Raw genomic sequence first — 19247 nt, 5'->3', positions numbered from 1 at the left:
ACAGCCACAGACAGGAGATGCCTGGAAGTCTCAAACAGACTGCCTCAGGTCAGACAGGGTCAATATCTGACATCATCAGAGGCAGATCCAGAAAGAAAAAACAGAGGTCTCCTACCAAAGAAGTTCACACCACAAAGCCAGGAAATCAAGACAGATCAATTTAAGAAGCCGAAGCAAAAAAGATGAGTCTCACAAATAATGGGAAGTCAAAGAAACACCCCCGCACCCAGTCAAAGGGAAAGGAGGAATCCCCACAAAGAGAACTAAATGAAATAGAGGCAACTACACTATCACATAATTGAGTTCAAAGCAACTGTTCTAAGGAAGCTCAATGAGCTCTGTGAGCTCAGAGAGAATTACAAAAAACTACAGAGAAACTATGTGGAACTTACTGCAAACTGTATCAGCAATGAAAAGGTAGCAGAAACACATAGTAGATGGGATCAAAGGCAGGCTAGATGAAGGAGAGGAACGAATCCAGTGAGCAGGAGGATAAGGTAGAAAAAAGCTCCCAGAAAGAGCAAGAAAATGAAAAAAGACTCAAAAAGAATGAAGAGGCATTTCCCTAAAATGCAGGACAACCTGAAACATAGTAATATTCATATACTAGGGATACCAGAAGGAGAAGAGGAGGAGGAAGAGATAGAGAACCTCTTTGAAAAAATAATGATGGAAAACTTCCTTAATTGGAGGCGAGTAACACAAGTCCAGGAAGCACAGAGGGTCCCTTTCAAGAGGAACCCGATGAGGCCCACTCCAAGACACATCATCATTAAAATGGTAAGTATCAAAGACAAACAGAGGATCCTAAAGGCAGCAAGGGAGGAACAGGCAATAACATACATGGGAGCCCCAATGCAGCTAGCAGCTGATTTCTCAACAGAAACACTACAAGCCAGAAGGGAATGGCAAGGAATATTCCAAGTCATGTAAAGCACAGGCCTAAAACCAAGAATGCTCTCCCCAGCAAGGCTCTCCATTAAAATGCAAGGCAAAATAAGGAGTTTCCCAGACAAAAGATGGCTAAAAGAATACACGTCCACCAAACCAGCATTGAAGATATGCTAAAGGGCGTATCTTTAAGATGATGAAGAAAAAGAGTCTATCAATACTAAGTTCCTCTCACAGTAACCAATAATTGGTATTACCAAGATTTTTAATACTTATTAATCTGATTGTGACAATGATGTGTTCTTTTAATTGTTCCTTTATTATTTGTTGAAACCAAACCTGTTTTGTATATTTCTTGCCTATTTCCTTTATTTTTTAAAAGCTTTAAGTGACTTTTTAGTATTCTTTACCCATCTTTTAATTAAATGTTTGTAGAATTTTTTTCCCTAAGAAAAGAAAAAACACATTAACCCTTTTATAGATGTGTTGCAAATACTCTCCTATTACTTTCCTTTAACTTTTTTAATATGTATATTACTATATAGTCTTAAATGTTTAATGTAGTAATATTGTCGAGGTTTTGCTTTATAGCTTCTCGGTTTGGATATTTTACTTCAGGATAAGAAAAATATTAGTTTGTATTTTCTCCTGAAACTCCTTAGATTTTACATATTGAGTTTTAACTCACCTGAATATTTCTTGTATAATGTATGAAACAGGGCTCTATATTTGTTTTATTTCAATAGTAGTCCATGTACCTTATTTAGTGAATAAGCCTTATTTTCCCCATTGATTTGAAATATCAATTTAACCATATATTACATTGTTAGACAGATATATACGATTGTTTCTAGAATGCTCATTTTATTTCATTGATCTACTGGATTATTTCTGTGCTAGCGTCACGTTGTTTTAATGGCTTAGACTTTAGAATAGATTTAAATTTTTAAATATTTTATAGTGGATTTTGACACTTAAAAAATAAATAAAATCAATCTGCATTTAAAAAAAAAAAAAAGGAAGGAACTACCTTTTGCGATATCTTGGATGGAACTGGAGAATATTATGCTAAGTGAAATAAGCCAGTCAGTGAAGGACAAATACCATAGGATCTCACCTATAAGTGTAACCTATTCAACAAAATAAACTAACAAAGAGAATAAACCACAGGCATGGAAACATGGATCAGACTGAAAGTGACCAGAGAGGATGTGGAAGAAGGACAATGGTGGAAAGGAGACGGGACTAAAGAAAGAATATGTATGAATGACCCAACGGGCATGGACAACAGTGGGAATAGATTGTGGGAGCAGGGGACAGGGAGGGATGAGTGGAGGAGGGCAAAGGAGCAAAAATTGAGACAATTGTAATAGAATAAACATGATTTAAAAATGAAAAATTTAAAATAAAAGCTAAAAAAAGGGACAACTGTTATAGAATAATCAATAAAATATTTTAAAGAAAAGGGAAAAATAAGAATAAACATTTTTACAAAAAGCTTAGTTACAAATGTGGAATGTGAAATTATATCAATAAATACATCATACAGTTATATTTGAAAAAATAAGTAGGAAAATGGCTTCCAGTCAAAATGGTGGCAAAGGTAAACACAGTACTTGCACCCTCCCACAACCACATCAAAATTACAACTAACCTACAGAACAATCATCATTCAGAACAGCCTGACATCTGCCTGAATGAAAGTACTACAATTTAGGATATGATAAAGAAACCATATTGAGACTGCTAGGAGGGGCAGAGACATGGAACAGGCTGGTCTCCCACATACATGTGGCAGATAAAAATCAGGAGGGATATCTCAGCTGTGGAGATCCCCCTGAGGAATGAGAGGTCTATGCCCCAGACCAGGACCCCCAGCCCAGGATTCCAGTGGTGAGAAGAGAGGTCTCCATAACTTCTGGATGTAAAACCAACAGGGATTGAGGCTGAGGGAGAGGGAGGCTTCCAGAGTCCCAGGGACTCCCTCGTAAAGGACCTGTGTGCAGACATTACTCAAACTCACTCCTTCCGAGCTTCAATACTGGGGCAACAACTTGAAAGGCACCAGGGACATATGGAAAGGAAGTGAACTACCTGGCATCAGGACAAGAGCTGGAGAGGCAGCTTTCTGCCAAACAGAAGTGCTGGCGGAGGCCACTGTTCCTTTTCTGAGCCCCCACACAGCACTCCACTGCCCCTGAGTTGGCAGGCAGTGTCATATCTGAGTCTATGTAAACCTGGCTAATACTGTTTCCCCCTATCTGGTGATTCCCTAAAGCTTTGCCCTACCTGACATTCAGGCCCACCTAAGCTGTTTCCAGTGGCTTTTTCATACAAAAGACCTGTCTTGCCTCATCCTTGAGAGTTTCCTAAAATTTCTCAAAGCAGCAGCATCTGGCCTCAGCATGCCTAAGACCTCTTGCTAAATGGTTCCAGGCTCAGCACTAGTGGCAGCGGGCCTTGGTTCACAGCTTGGCCTTGCCTGGACACCTCCAAGCCCAGCACAAGCAGCAGCCACCAGAAGACTGCTTTGTAGTTCATGCCATGTGGCCCCAGGCAGAACACAGGCAGCAACAGACCTTGGCTTATACCTTCCCTGAGGCCCCAGAGCCAGTGCACCCAGTAGACAGTTTCAGATCACGTTAAAGCACCAGCACCCAACCACCTCCACAAGTGACACACTCAAGGGGTAGACATAGCAGGCACCAGAGCCCTGCTGAAGTAAGTCTTGCTTTGTGTTGTGGGGTAGGGCCCTGCACTGCCGATCCTCCACAATAGTAGAAGGTTGGTGGTCACAGTCAGTTCTTGCAGCTGATCAGCCTGGGAGTAAATCACTCCTGTTGATGTGCCAATAGCAATCAAGACTCAACTACAACAGGTGGATAAACACAGCCCACACAGGGGTGCATCACACTGCCCAGCTTGGGTGACCAGGGAGGACATACTACTGGACCCTACTGCATAAGACCACACTACCAAGCCTGAAAGACATAGCAGCTCTACATAATACATAGAAACAAACACAGGAAGGCTGCCAAAATGAGAAGACAAAGAAGCGTGTTCCAAGTGAAAGAGAATGAAACCTCAGTAAAAGAACTAAACAAGATGGAGACAAGAAATCTACTAGATACAGGGACAAAACACTGATTATAAGGATGCCCAATGAACCTAGGGAAAGAGTAGATGAACTAAGTGAGAACTTCAACAAAGAGGCAGGAAATACAGAAGTGAAACTAGAAAACATAAAAAGCAACCAGTAAGAAATTAAGAATACATTAACTGAAATTAATACACTATATGGAATCAATAGAAGAGCAGATAAAGCAGGGGAGCAAATCAGAGAGATTGGGAAGATAAGGAAGCAGTAAATAACAAAAAGAAAAAAGAATCTAAAAACATGAGGAGAGTGTAAGGAACCTCTGGGGCAACTTCAAGCATACCAACATTCATACCATGTGGGTGCCAGAAGAAGAAGAGAGAGTAAGAAATTGAAAACTTATTTGAAAAACTAATGACAGAAAAATTCCCTTACTTGGTGAAGAAAATAGACATACAAGTTCAGGAAGTACAGAGAATCTCAAGCAAGGTGAATCCAAAGAGGCCCACACCAAGACACATCATAACTAAAATGCCAGAGTTTAAAGACAAAGAGAGAATCTTAAAAGCTGCAAGAGAAAAGCAGTTAGTTACCTACAGAGGAGTTCCCATTAGACTGTCAGCTGATTTTTCAACTGAAACTGCAGGTCAGGAGGGATTGGCAATAAGTTTTAAAGTGATACAAGCAAGATTACTCTACCCAGCAAAGCTATCATTTATAATCAAAGGACATATAAAGAGTTTCCCAGATTAGAAAAAGCTAAAGGAATTCATTACCACCAAACCAGTATTATATGAAATGTTATAGTGTCTTCTTTAAGGAGAAGAAAAAAAAATTAAAAATATGAATAATAAAATGGTAATGCATACTTATCAACAATTGAATCTAAAAAACCAAATAAATAAGCAAGCAAAAGAGACATGGACTCATAGATACAGAGAACATTTTGACAGTTGCCAGATGGGTTGCCAGGGTGGGGCAGGGAGTGTTGTTTGAAGGAATGGGTTAAAAAGGTGAAGGCGTTAAGAAGTACAAATTAGTTGTTACAGAATAGTCATGGAGATGTAAAGTATAGCATAGGGAATATAGTCAATAATATTCTAATAACTATGTATGGTGTCAGATGGGTAAAACATTTATCAGGATGATCACTTAGTAAGTTACACAATGTATAATCACTGGGATGTACACTCGAAACTAATATAATAATGTATGTCACCCTGACTGGTCTTCAAAGAAAAAAAAAAAGTATCTTCTATTTTAAAAAAATGTATGTCAGTGTAATTTAAAAATTAAAGAAAGTAAAAATTAAAAAGTAAAAAATGAACAACAAAGAGTAGAAATTAACATTCCAATTATTATAAGACAAAGAACACTAGTCTGGATTTAAGGTAAAAAACATATATACTGTTTATAAGAAATACACCTTAAATATAAGAACACAGAAAAACTGATGGTGAAAGGTCGTGCAAACACCAACTAAAAAAGAGCTGATATAGTCATTTTAATATAAGACAAGGCAGACTTAATGGAGGCAAGAAGCAGAACTAGAGAACAAATTGGGTAATAAAAACAATTATTTAGTATCAATAATTCTAAATCATTATGTATCCTTAATTACATAGACTAAATACATACACAAAACAAATGGATAGAACTGACAGGAAGAAAGAGAGACCCACAATTACAGGGGGAGAATTAAACACAATCCTCTTAGTATCTGATAGACAGAACACGTAGGTTAAAAAAATTAGGAGGTAGATAGATTTGAATGCAATTAATAAACTTGACCTCATTGACATATGAGGTCAATATGCTATGTCCAACAACTACAGAGTACACATTCTTATGAAATGAAGGTGATACATATTACTAGAATTTACCATAAACTAGTCAATAAAGAAGATCTCTACAAATGTCATAAGTTAAAATATAGTTTCTGATCACACTGGAATGAAGCAAGAAAGCCATACAGGATAACTATCAATAGAAAATCAACATTTGAAAATCAAGTAATACATAAATAACTTTTGTGCTAAAGAGGAAATTAAAATAGCAAAAGTATATATGTTGAAGTGAATGATAATGAAAATATGACATCAAAATTTGTGCAATTTTGCTAATACATCTGTTATGGACCAAATGTTTGAATCCTCATAAAATTTGTATGTTGAAGCCCTAATCCCTGGTGTGGCTTAATTTGGAGGAAGTAATTAAGATTGGATAAGGTCTCCCTGGCTTGTGTGGCTCAGTGGACTGAGCACTGGCCTGCGAACCAAAGGGTCTCTGGTTCGATTCCCAGTATAGGGCACATATCAGGGTTGCGGGCCAGGTCTTCAGCTGATGGCACAGGAGAGGCAACCACACATTGATGTTTCTCTCCCTCTCTTTCTCCCTCCCTTCTCCTTTTTCTAAAAATAAATAAATAAATAAAATCTTAAAAAAAAAAAAAAAGATTGGATAAGTCATAAGGGTGGAGCACTGATTCAATAGGATCAGTGTCCTTATAAGAAAGATGGGCAGGGGGGTAGCGGGGGTGGCACCTGGAGGAGAGACACCAGAGACCTTGCTGTTGTTCTCTGTACTTCTTGTGAAAAGACAAAGTGATAGCGAGAACTCTATGCAAACCTGCAAGCCATCAAGAGATTCCTCACCAGAAACTAACTGTGCTAATACCCTGATCTTGGATCATTCTTCTCAAGTGTACATGGTACATCTTCCAGACAGACAATGTATTAGGCCACAATTTAAGTTCCAATAGATTTAAAAAGACCAACGTCACACCTCTGACTATAACTAAAGTTAGAAATCAGTAACAAAAATAAAATTGAAAACTCACAAAATTGTCGAAATTTAAACTATACACTTTTAAACAACCAATTGATCAAAGAAGAAATTATAAGAGAACTTAGAAAATACTTAAGAAGCGAATGAAAACAAAAAACAACATACAAAAGAGTGAGGTTGGAATCTTACCTAACACAACATACAAAAGTCAACTCACAATGAATCAAGGACCTAAATGGAAGACCTAAAACTAAATTCTAAAATAAAACTCTTAGAAGAAAACATAGGACAAAAGCTTCATGACATTGGATTTGGTAGTGTCAAATTAACCTATTGTTGTCTTTGGTTAACCAAATTAACCTTATTTAACCTACTGAAAATAAAAGAACAATAATAATAATACACTATGTGAAGTATTTGGAAATGACACCGAAGGCACAGATAACAAAAGAAAAAATAGACAAATTGGACTTAATGAAAATTTTTAATGGCAACCCATGGGCCCTGGTTGATGTGACTCAGCTGGTTGGCGCGTCATCCTGTAAACCAAAAGGTTGTGAGTTTGATTCCTGGTTAGGAAGCACATGGGAGGAAACTGATTGATGTTTCTCTCTCTCTCTCTCTCTCTCTCTCTCTCTCTCTCTCTCTCAGCAATGAAAAAAATGTCCTCAGATAAGGATAAAAAAATAAAGATAAAATAAAATGAAATGGCAACCCATAAAATGGGAGAAAATATTTGCAAATCATGTATTTTGTAAGAGATTAATGTCCAGAATATGAAGAGAACTTCTAAAATTCAACACAAATAACCTGATTAAAAAATGGGCAAAGGCCTTAGGTAGACTTTTCTTCATAGGCAATACATAAATGACCAATAAGCACATGAAAAGAGGTTCAACATCACTAATCATCAGGGAAATGCAAAAAAAAACTACAATGAGACACCACCTCATGTTTACTAGGATGGCTACTATCAAAAAAACAAAAAACAAAAACAAAACCACAGAAAACCCCCCAGAAAATAACAAGTGATGGTAAAAATTTGGAGAAATGGGAACCTTTGTGCACCATTGGTGGGGATGTAAAATAGTACAGATGCTGTGAAAAACAGTATGCCTCAAAAAACTAAAAATAGAATTACCATATGATCCAACAATTCAACTTCGGGATATACACCTGAAAGAACTGAAAGTGGGGTTTAAAGAGATATTTGCTCACCCATATTCATAGAAGCATCATTTACAATAGCTAACACATGGTAGGAACCCAAGTGTTCATCAACTGATGATGAATAACCAAAATATGGCATACACAAACAAAGGAATATTATTCAGCCTTTAAAAGGGATAAAGTTCTTCAATATATTACATAATGAAACTTGTGGACACTTTGCTGAGCGAAATAAGGCAATCACAAAAAGACAAATACTGTATTATTCTACTTACACGAGGTATTTAGAGTAGTCCAAATCACAAAGACAGAAAGTGTAATGATGTTGTCAAGAACTGAGGGAGGGGAAATGGGGAGTTATTGTTTAATAGGTATAGAGTTTTACAAAATGAAGAGAGTTATGGAGATGGATGGTGGTGATGGATGCACTATGTGAAGTATTCAATACCATTAAACTGTAAAAGAAACTGTCCAAAGCATAAAATAGGATACTTTTTACACGGTGCAAATACAGATCGATTTTTATTTTCTCCATTATATTACTCTGGGTTTTAATTTTCTACAGGTAAACTGTTTAATTCTTTTCAGGTAAACTGTTTAAACTCCACTATATGAAATACTGCTTTAGAAAACTTACCTGGCAGCCAGAGAATAAATGGCATTGGCAGATGCAGAAGGTTTGATTTTGGGGTGCTCACAATCTGGACCTGCTAATGGGCTGCTATTCATATTCTGGAAAGGAAAGTGTTGAAAAAGGACCTTCTTAATACAACTATGTATCTCCTCTTACTTATTTAACCTATTGAAAATAAAAGAACAATAATAAACACAGATCTCACTTTCAATGCCATGCTCAGGATTATTACATCTGACAAAAGCACAGCTGTTTTCAGGCTCTGAAAAAAGCTCAAATGTAAGGGGGTCAGAAAGACAGAGATCTAAAAAGAGCCAAGGAAAATGTGGGGTTTTTGTTTAATTCTAGAAAGATTTGAAAAAAATGGCTGTCTACACAAATACCATTTCTAGCTTTACATTTCTATATATCGTCCTGCATTGAGGCCACCAGGAAGCCAAACCTAACCCACTCTCACTAATTAGACCGCCACTTAAATCCAAGTTACAGTTTTCCCTCTTCCCTTGCAACCAAGGAATGTTCAGTTACTGGCCACAGCATTCCTCCACTTTACCCTTCCAATTCCATCTTTTTCTTAGATTTCCTACTACCTACTGGCTATTTCTTGTTTCAATAGCTCATCTCAAATTCAACTTGCCTCTCGTTAGCCAGGTTCAAAACCTCAAGGGTGTGTGGGTGTGTGTGCATGTGCGCATGTGCATGAGAGAGAGATTTCTTGTCCTTTTTCATACCCACTGACTGCTTTCAAGCCTTATTGAGTCTTTGTTTCTTACCCTCTCCAGGCTCTACCTAATCTGGCTGCCCCTACCTTCTCAAAGACAACTATTCTCCTTCTGGATTATGTAGCACCAACTATATTAAACCCTGTTGTCAATCCTCAAACAGACTCTCCCAAACTCACTCATTTTTCTCTTCATCATGGAATGGTCTTCCCCCAGAATTAGCATGGCTCACTGTCCGGATTGCTCCAGGTCTTTGCTCAGCTATCCCAATACCCCCACTTTTTGTGCAATTTTTTTCCCACAGCACTCATATGTGCAACATCTCATATGTTTATTACCTTATTTTATTTATTTTGTCTTTCCTCCACTAAAATGTAAACTTTGTGAGAGCAGGGATTTGTGTCAAGTGCATAAATGAACCAACAAAAATATGAATATACCTCTCCCATTCCCAGTTCTGACCTCTTATCTCATGCTTATACAATGGACCCCAACCTGTCATTTTTCAATCTATTCTCTTACCAATCGATTCTACATACTACTATTGGAGTCTTCTCTTTAAATCATCATTTTCATCATGTCACTCCACTAATTTAAAACTTTCAAATGTTCCTCATTTCCTACAAAATAAATTCAAATTCTTTTGGAAGGGGATATTCAAGGCCCTCTAATCTAGCCCCCTTTTCCTATTTTGATACACACAATTTCTGCTCTACTCAAACTACTTCTCATTTTACAACACAACTTAAGCACTTCTGTCACTGTAGCTCTGATCTATCTTAAATATGTACACGCTTTGGAAAAAGTATTTCAAATTCAGATGTCACTCTTTCCATAAAGCCCTCAATGTTTGCTTTATCTGGCAATAATTTCTCCTTTCTCTAAAATTTAAGTGTCTTTTATTTATACTAGTCATGGCACATGCATGCACACATGTGTATACATACACATTTACTGTATTTAAAAAATGCCTTAACTGCTCTATAAAAATATACATTTCTTCAGAGTAGGGGTTATGTTATATGATCTTTGAATCCTACATAAAATCCATCACAAAATGCTGATCCATTAAATGTTACCCACAATATTTGTTCATAGGCTAAATAATTTCAAAATCAGCCCTGGCTGGTGTGGCTCAGTGGCCTGAATGATGGCCTGTGAACCAAAGGGATGCTGATTCGATTCCCACTTAGGGCACACGCCTGGGTTGTGGGACAGGCCCCTAGTTGGGTCATGTGAGAGGCAACTGTTCTATGTGTCTCTCGCATATCAATATTTCTCTCCTTTTCCCTCCCGTCCCTTCTCTCTAAAAATAAATAAATTCTTAAAAAAAAAAAAAAATCAGGACTCACCATGGAAGTATCCAGACTGAATGTGCTTCCGAGCCTAGGCACATCTGTTCTGGGTTCCATTTGTGAGGGTAATGAAAATGGAAGTGAGTGCCGGTTCGTTAATTCTCTCCCTGTCCAAGGATCACTAAGGTTTGGGGTAACTACTGGTACTCTGGGGATTGGCCTAGGAAGCCATGACTCCCCAAAGCGGCCAGATGGGACAGGAGGTAATTTGTCCCTGGATGGACAGTCGCCTGGTGTACAAGGCAAGGGCCGTCTCTGAGGCCGGGTTTCAGCTCCAACAGAATAAGGCCGGTCTGGAGGGGGTGGTGGTGGAAGGTCTCTAAGCGTAGGAGGTACTGGTAATGGCTTGTCCTTATGAAGGGAGCCAGACACAGCCTGTGGAAGCAGGATGGAAGCAAATCAATCAAAGCCCACTAACCCTCAACAAAGAACCTGAAAACTGTACAAATAGATACTGCTTTACCTTAGAAGCAGTTCCAACACCAGAAGCACTTGAAGTGTTAGACACTCGTTGTTGCAGAAGGTCAAGTCGTGGTGGCACTGGGGGAAGGGAAGCTTGTGGGGCCACGGAGAATGGAGAAGGAGGCCGCTCCACCTAACACAAAGAAAATCTCCTAACAGATTATTCTTGTTTGGGGAGTGGCATCGTTTAACTCCTTCTGAAGCTGCAGACAGAAAGTACTACATAAACACTGACTTTACAAATGGGCCAGACCTTGGCCTGGGGTTGCACTTCCTGAATTATTTTCATGTCACAAGAAGTCAGATTCAATCACAGAAATACCATAAAGCTTACAATTAAAAAAAACTGTAAGCTAGGAAGCTTTTTGTAGCACATCAGAAATGGCTGTGCTACAAAAAGCTTCCTAGCTTACAATTTTTTAAAAAAAATTACAATTTTCCACCTCCTCATTTTCAGAGAAAGAAAAAAATCTTTTCAATATTAAAAACAGGAACCCAACACTGGCCAGTGTGGCTCATTTGGTTGGAACAATGTCCCGTAAACTAAAAGGTCACAGGTGTGAACCCTAGTCTGGGCACATACCTAGGTTGTGGGTTCGGCCCCTAGTCTGGGCACATACCAGAGGCAATCAATCGATGTTTCTCACACTGATGTTTCTCTCCCTCTATCTCTCCCTCCCTTCCCCTCTCTCTAAAATCAATGGGCATGTCCTCAGGTGAGGATAAACAAACAAAACAAAGAGAAACCTACATAAAAAGAAAGGAACAGACATTAACCTCTCAACATATCATCTGAGAAAATAATGTTTAAGAGGCAGAACAATGAAAGGAAATCAAAGACGATAGATTCTCTGTGGGTTGTTATTATAAAAAGAAAAAAAGAGCTTCATAAGAAGAAAAAAAAAGCAATAATATCTCTAAAAAGCATACTGAGTCCTTCTGAAGAAATAAGTTATTTCAATTCAGTAATTAAAGGGATTAATATTTTCTGTCAATTTGTATTCTAAAAAATGAGGTGCCAAATTAGAAGAAACAATACATATATAACCTTTTCCATTTCTTTGCCTGTAACAGGGTGAACAGCTGGTAAAATTGTCCAAGTAACTGTAAAGAGATATACAGCAAGTCACACAAAATGCTACTTCACATTTGCATTCTCTAACAGAGAAAATACAGATGGAATAAAGGTAAATTAGCATTACAAGCACTTATGTAGAATGACAGAAAAACAATCACCCCATACTTAGTCCTGTCATTAATGCAGGGTGGTGAATGAGGGTAAAGAAAGCCCTAATCATTAGCTACTTGTTTTTACTCATGCTTAAGAAAATGGGTCTCATGTCAATGGAGCATGAGCAATGCAATATGAGCAGCTAAACATGCCAAAGGTTAAGAAAGTGAAAAGTTATTAGTCAAGCTATTTCTCACTTCACCATCAATTTCTAGTCAGTCAGTGTACCCTGTTAATTTTTCCATAAAAGAATCTCCTACCTATATTTCATTCTACTTACCAATCTTGGGCCTGATTTATTAAAACTGCCTCCTAGTGATTCCCCCAACTTCTACTTTTTTATCTCACCAAATCCTTTTGCTCACCTTAAATACTCACTAGCTCAAAACCATCCATCAGTAACTCTCATTTCCCATCACTCTTTATTCTGGAATTCCCACCTATTTGCCTTTGTTCAAATTGCTTCCCAACATGAAAGGCCCTCTCTACCTATTTTGATTCCTCGCAGCACCATCTCTCTTTCTCATTCCTAAACTGCAGAGGGTTAAGCTAATCATATTCCCCAATATTCCTAACCAATAGTTCCAAAAAAAGAAAATCACAAATGGAAAAGAAATTATCTAAGAAATAATACAAGACATTTCCAAGACCTAAGAGTATATATATCCATATAAGAAGGGTTCGCTGCAGAGTTAGCCCAGTGAAGGAAAGGAACCTGTAACAAACACACAAACCCTGCTAAAACACCCTTACATTTTCAAAGAATCAAGGATAAGGAAAATATCCTAAAAGCTTCTGGGGAGAGAGGGTACCAAATAGCAAAATTACACTAGAAACAAGAAATCAAGTGAAGCTGTAACAATTTAGAGTTGAATTTTTTCAACCTAGACTTCTATAGTTACTCAGAGGGTTGAATAAAGACATTTTAAGATAACAAACATCTCAAACAATTTACCTCATACTTTTCACAGAAAGCTATTTTGAGGACATATTCCACTCAAACAAGGAAGCAAAGCACAAAGAAAACATGGGAGCCAAGAAATAGGCACTGCACCATACAGTAGAGGCGATGAAGTCCTATAATGATGGCAAGGAGATACCTAAGTGGGGGACAGGGGATACAAGACACCCAGGGAATAACCAGTCCAGCCTGGAGCTGAAACATGGAAGATTCCTCTATATTAGTATACGATTAGGTTGGCCAAAAAGTCTGTAAAATAAAGACATATTTTAAATTTTCACCAATAATTTTATTGATTTGGATATTTTGAGTATGTCAGCTATCTCCTGCTATTGGCTTCTAGTGAGTAGAGGCCAGAGTGCTGCTAAATATCTTCCAATGCATAAGACAGCCCCACAGCAAAGAATTAGTTGGACAAAATGTCAACAGTACCAAGAAATTTATAGCATAATACACCAAAAATGTTACATATTTTCTTCCATCTTCAATATTAAAATGGCTGCACAAAAATTCACCAATTTTGATGTTTTCTTAAATGTACCGCTGATATGACAGCTGCCACAATATAATCTAACAAAATTGTTTCAAATGAAGTTAAAGACAACTAAGTACTACTAGAGCCATCTTACAGAAAAGACCAATTGAACTTTTTGGCCAACCTAATATATACTAGAATGTTAATACAATTTACTTTCTAGAAAATTATATTGAGAGGACGTTTGATGGCATGGTAACACTGGGCACTGATAGGTACAAACTGAAATTTAAGGAAATAAAAATAAAGCAATTATCCCAGGAAAAACAAAAGTATTTACATTATAGTTAATATATTATTTGGCACATTGGAAAGCAGTATCATTTAAACACTGAACATCAATTTAGCCAAAAACAGTAAGATAAATATAGTGGGAACATATAGAGTAGAAAGGAAGATGGTAATAAGAGATCTAAATCCATTTCTACAATACCTGAAGTGAAGAGACAACTAATATTGAAGAATCAAGAAAAAGCAGTATAAGCCTATGATTAAGGAACAGTTTTTAGAGCTGAAAAATCTATATGGAACACAGAAAGCAGTTGGAGGGTTATAGGCAGGAAACCAAAGTTTCTGTAAGCCTGTTAGCAATTCTTTTAAACTTTTTAAAAACTTCGTGTGTTTATCAAATGGAATTTTTAAAAAGTAGATTTACTATATTAAAAACAAATGAAAACAAAACAAACAGTAACAAAACAACAATCAATAGCTATCAGGATGTGACAAAACAGGCACTTTCATAGTCTCTTATACCTTTAGGAGTGATTTTAGGACAAAAATTGGGGACAAATTTTAATATCTATTAAGAGGAGTAAAATATTTTTACTCAAATATTTTATTCATACAAATGTTTTATTCTTACCTTATACAAACTGTCAATCAAGTACAAAGAATAATAAAACACCCATACAGTACCTATCACTCAGCTAAGAAATGAAGTACCACTTTTTTTGTGAAATTTCCATGTGCCTCCGCCCCTAATTATATTCCTCCACCCTATCAGTTTAAATTTTTCCATAAAAAATTTTTATCCAGCAATTACACTGCTAGAAATTTACCCTAAAGTTAGGTATGCAAAAGAATACCAACATGTATATACCTCTGAAAACAGTATGAAATGTCCATTAAGAAAAGACTAAATTACCAAACAACTAAGTAACAATGCAGGAAGCTGTTTTCTCTCTACTTGAATTTTTACTGCATACATTCTTTTTTATTTTTTTAGACAGAGGAAGAGGAGGATGGAGGGAAGGAGGGAGAGAGAGGGAGAGAGAAATATCAATTTGTTGTTGCACCCATTCATGCATTCATTGGTTGATTCTTCTATGTGCCATGACCGGATGATTGCATCCGCAGCCTTGGCATACTGGGACAATGCTCTAACCAACTGAGCTATCAGGCCAGGGGGCTATAGTGTACATTTATTACTTTTTTTTTTAAAGATTTTATTTATTTATTTTAGACAGAGGAGAAGGGGGAAAGAAAGAAAGGAAGAGAAACATCAATGTGTGGTTGCGTTTAGTGTACCCCCTACTGAGGACCTGACCTGGCCCACAACCCAGGCATGTGCCCTGACCTGGAATCAACTGGCAACCCTTTGATTCGCAGGCCAGTGTTCAATCCACTGAGCCACACCAGCCAGGGCTATTACTTTTATTTAAATGAGTAAATTTAGTATCTTTCATATTTACCAGCTATGGAAAAAATGTTCATTTTCATCTTTCCTCTAAAGTCCTTTAGCACTTAATAAGTATGTACTCTACAACTGAAACCAATGTATACTGTCAGCCTTGTGTTAAATAGTGTTTCACCTACACATATATTCTCTTCCCAAATAAAACTACTAGCTTCTTGTGGGCCTTTGTCTTAGGTTTCTTATCCCATACAGCACTCAAAACAAAGTTTAGCTAGCACAATAAACACCTTGTAAAAGCAATATGTTAACTGCAAATTTTAAAAAATTCAAATTTTCCATAAAATTACAGTCCTCTGAACTTGTATCTCAGAAATAACAGTAATTTGCGGTGTAGTCATCCAATTTTTTCCATATGAATGTAAAAAATTTTTATAACCAAATTATTTTTACAGAAATAAGGTGAAACTAAACAAAGTATACAGTTATTTTTAAAGCAAAGCACATTAGACAGCTTTCTTCCCAAGTACATGCAAGCTGAACTCATTCCACAGAGCATTCCATTATATAGACTATAACGGGCAGAATGATCTGCCTTAAGCCCCCTCCCCACAAGATTCACACCCTAAAACCCAGAATCTGTGAGTGTGATACCTTATTTGGCAACTTCGCTAATGTGATTAAGGTTAGGGTCCTGAGATTGAGGGAATTATCCTAGATTACCAGGGGTGGGCCCAATCTAGCTACTGAGTCCTTAAAAGCAGAGAACATCAGAGACAAGATTAAAGGAGGAAAGGAGTCCAGGAGCCAAAGAATGAAACTGACCTCTGGCAGCTGGGAATAAGGTCAGCTCACAACCAGCAAGGAAAAGGGAACTTAATCCTATAACTGGAAAGGAACTAAATTCTGCCAAATCCAAATGAGTAAGGAAACGGAGTCTTCCCTAGAGCCTCCAGAAAGAAATATAGACCTGCTAACACCCTGAGTTTTTAGCCCAATGGGACATGTGTTGGAATTGTGACCTACAGAACTGTAGGAGAATAAATTTGTTGTTTTAAGATGCTAAATCTGTAGTAATTTGTTATGGCAATAGAATACTTACATATGTGGACATGTGAGTTGTTCTTAATTTTTTATTATTTGAAATAATGCTGTAAGAATAATTACACCTATAGCTTTGTGACCTTGTCTAAATGTTTCTTTTCTTTCTTTCTTTTTTTTTTTAAATCTTCATCCAAGGACATGCTCATTCACTTTAGAGAGAGGAGAAGGAAAGGAGAGAGAAAGGGAGAGAAACTGTGAGAGACAAACATGGATTGGTTGCCTCTCAAAGACCCCGAACTGGGGACCAAACTTGCAACCTAGGCATGTGCCCTGACTGGGAATCAAACCTGCGACCTTTTGCTTTATTGGATGATGCTCCACCAAGTGAATGACACCAGCCAGAGTTGTCTAAGTTTTTCTTAAGGATAAATTTTTAGAAATGGAATTGCTAATTCCAACTGCAAAGATTATGTATTTTGACAGATTGTCAAATGGTCCTCCAAAAAGACTAAATTAATTTGTACCCACATCAACACTGAACGCGAGTGCCAGTTTCTCCACAATGAGTATTAATTCATCTATAAAAGTTAAAAAATTAAAAAACAGTATTTTAATTTCAAATACATACATATATTAAAGATCACTTCTTATTGTTCAGCTTCCCTAATAGTCCAGGAGTAGCCAGTAAATTTTCACGAATGAACAAATAGCAATCTATGCAAGAACATAAAACTGCTATTGTGGTTAAATGAATCTCTTACAAAGGAACCAGCCCTGACAGGTGTGCCTCAGTAGGTTGGGCATCGTCCTGCAAACTGAAAGGTCTAGTTTGATTCCTTGTTAGGGCACATGCCTGTGTTGCGGGTCAGAACCCTGGCTTGGGGGCATGTGAGAGGCAACCAATCAATGTTTCTATCACACATCAGTGTTTCTCTCCCTGTCTTTCTCCCTCCCTTCCCTCTCTCTAAAAATAATAAATAAATAAATCTATCAAAAAAAAATCAAAGAGCCTATATAAGGGGCCAAATCTACTATTAACTTCAAAAAAACAAAAATGTAGCATTCAAACAGTCCAGATTTCCTCAACTATCCATTATTGATATAGCATAAATAAATTTATCGATTCCTGTTTTAGTGTTTTCAATTCCCAAATATTCAAAGTAATTACTATGTGCTCAATGTTGAGTAGCTAATTACAAATGAGACATGGCTCTTGCCTTCTAGGAACTTACAAAGGGAAATATGCTTAATAAATTCTTACAAGGTGGTAAGTTCTATGGCAGACATATTCACAGCATCCCAGAAACATCAGGCCAAACCTAGATTATATGTGTACAAATACATGTGAGTGGGTTAGGGGTGGGGAAAGCAGAGTACAGTCTGGAAAGGTTTCCTAGGAAATGAAAACAGCTACATTACATGGAAGCTACCAAGACGAAAGGAGAAGAGGAAAAGAAGGGGAAAAGTCAAGTCAAGGAACATGTATAAAGGACCCATGGACAAAGCCAAAGCAGGGAAGGATTGCGGGGTGGGTGGGGCAGGGGAAAGTGGAGGCAGGAAAATGGAGACAACTGTACTTGAACAATAAATAAAATTTTTAAAAAAATACAGAATTTAGATAAGTTTAAAAACCTCATATAAAATAACAAAACTTTTTTTAAAAAAGACAAAAGGTGACATTTTAGGAGGTTCAGCCTTGTAGGACCTCAGAATATGAAGTGGAAAGGATTATGAGTGCAAAGTATCTGGAAAGGAGAATGAGTTTAACCCATTAAGTAATGAAAAGTCATCAAAGAGTGTGAAGTAAAAGAATAAGGTGGTTAAGATTTGTGTTGTAGATCAACGACTCTGGTAGCAGGGAGAACAGATGATGATGAGAACCTGAAATAAGGTGGTGGCATTAAGGACACAGAGGAGAAGATACGACAGATATCATTTAACAGATAAAATTAATGATTTCAATGTTTATTGAGCACCTAGTATGTGCCAGGCAGTCAGGTGCTGGCTTCTTTTGTACCAAGGAAATGCACCACATTATTTTTAACATTCTAAGCTAGATAATACGCAGCATATCAGAATCTTTTGTTTGCCCTATATTTACTAAAATCTACATGGACTGACTGACTTCTAAGATTTAGAGAATAAATCCCTGTTTTACCCTACCATCCAATGTGGCAGAATTTGATCACACCCTTTTTTTAGCCTTCATCTCTCTTATCTTTATTAGGGCCTTTCTAGTTTGTTTAGTTTCTACATGGTATCTCCTACCCCTCAGCAATCATTTAAGTTGCCATTTACTTGTTTATTAACAGTGCCTTTTTTCTCCCCATCAAAGCTAACTTTCTAATGCCCAGATTCCATTAGAAGAAAGACAACAAAATATTCTAGTCACAGTAGCAAAATAGGGACCAATTCTTTTATTCTCCTTCATTTTCTGCACCAAGCTATCTGAGTAAAGCCCAGTTTTAGGATATAGACAGTAGAGGTTGGGCCTTGAAGTCAAAATGCCTGGCCACAGAGTCTGGTTCAACTTACTATCCGTGTGACCTTCAGCGAATACCTTAACCTTTCTGTGCCTCAGTTTCATCATCTGTTAAATGATAATAGTATCTACTCAGAGGGTTATATGCATTAAAATAGGAAAAGTGCTTAACATGGTATCTCTGACATAGTAGATGCTCAATAAATATTAGCTATTATTACTCCTTGTACTTTGGATGTCATT

The 19247-nt window shown here is 37.2% G+C and overlaps 1 protein-coding gene across 1 annotated transcript in view; it reads right to left on the bottom strand.

Annotated features, from left to right (window-relative positions):
- CBL (Cbl proto-oncogene) overlaps nt 1-19247 on the bottom strand; it is a 127338-nt gene that overhangs the window by 17646 nt on the left and 90445 nt on the right. The window contains exons 10-12 of the mRNA XM_054592411.1: nt 11120-11251; nt 10654-11031; nt 8583-8677 (exon numbers count right to left, since the gene is read on the bottom strand). Coding sequence (XP_054448386.1) covers nt 8583-8677; nt 10654-11031; nt 11120-11251 — 605 coding nt within the window. The remainder of the gene's footprint in view (nt 1-8582; nt 8678-10653; nt 11032-11119; nt 11252-19247) is intronic.

This window comes from Pteronotus mesoamericanus, unplaced genomic scaffold, assembly GCF_021234165.1.
Source record: "Pteronotus mesoamericanus isolate MK-2021 breed Mesoamerican mustached bat unplaced genomic scaffold, CSHL_Meso_final scaffold_36, whole genome shotgun sequence".
Classification (NCBI taxonomy): Eukaryota; Metazoa; Chordata; class Mammalia; order Chiroptera; family Mormoopidae; genus Pteronotus; species Pteronotus mesoamericanus.
The sequence above is the reverse complement of the archived record's forward strand: the minus strand, read 5'-3'. Positions and strand labels throughout refer to the sequence as shown.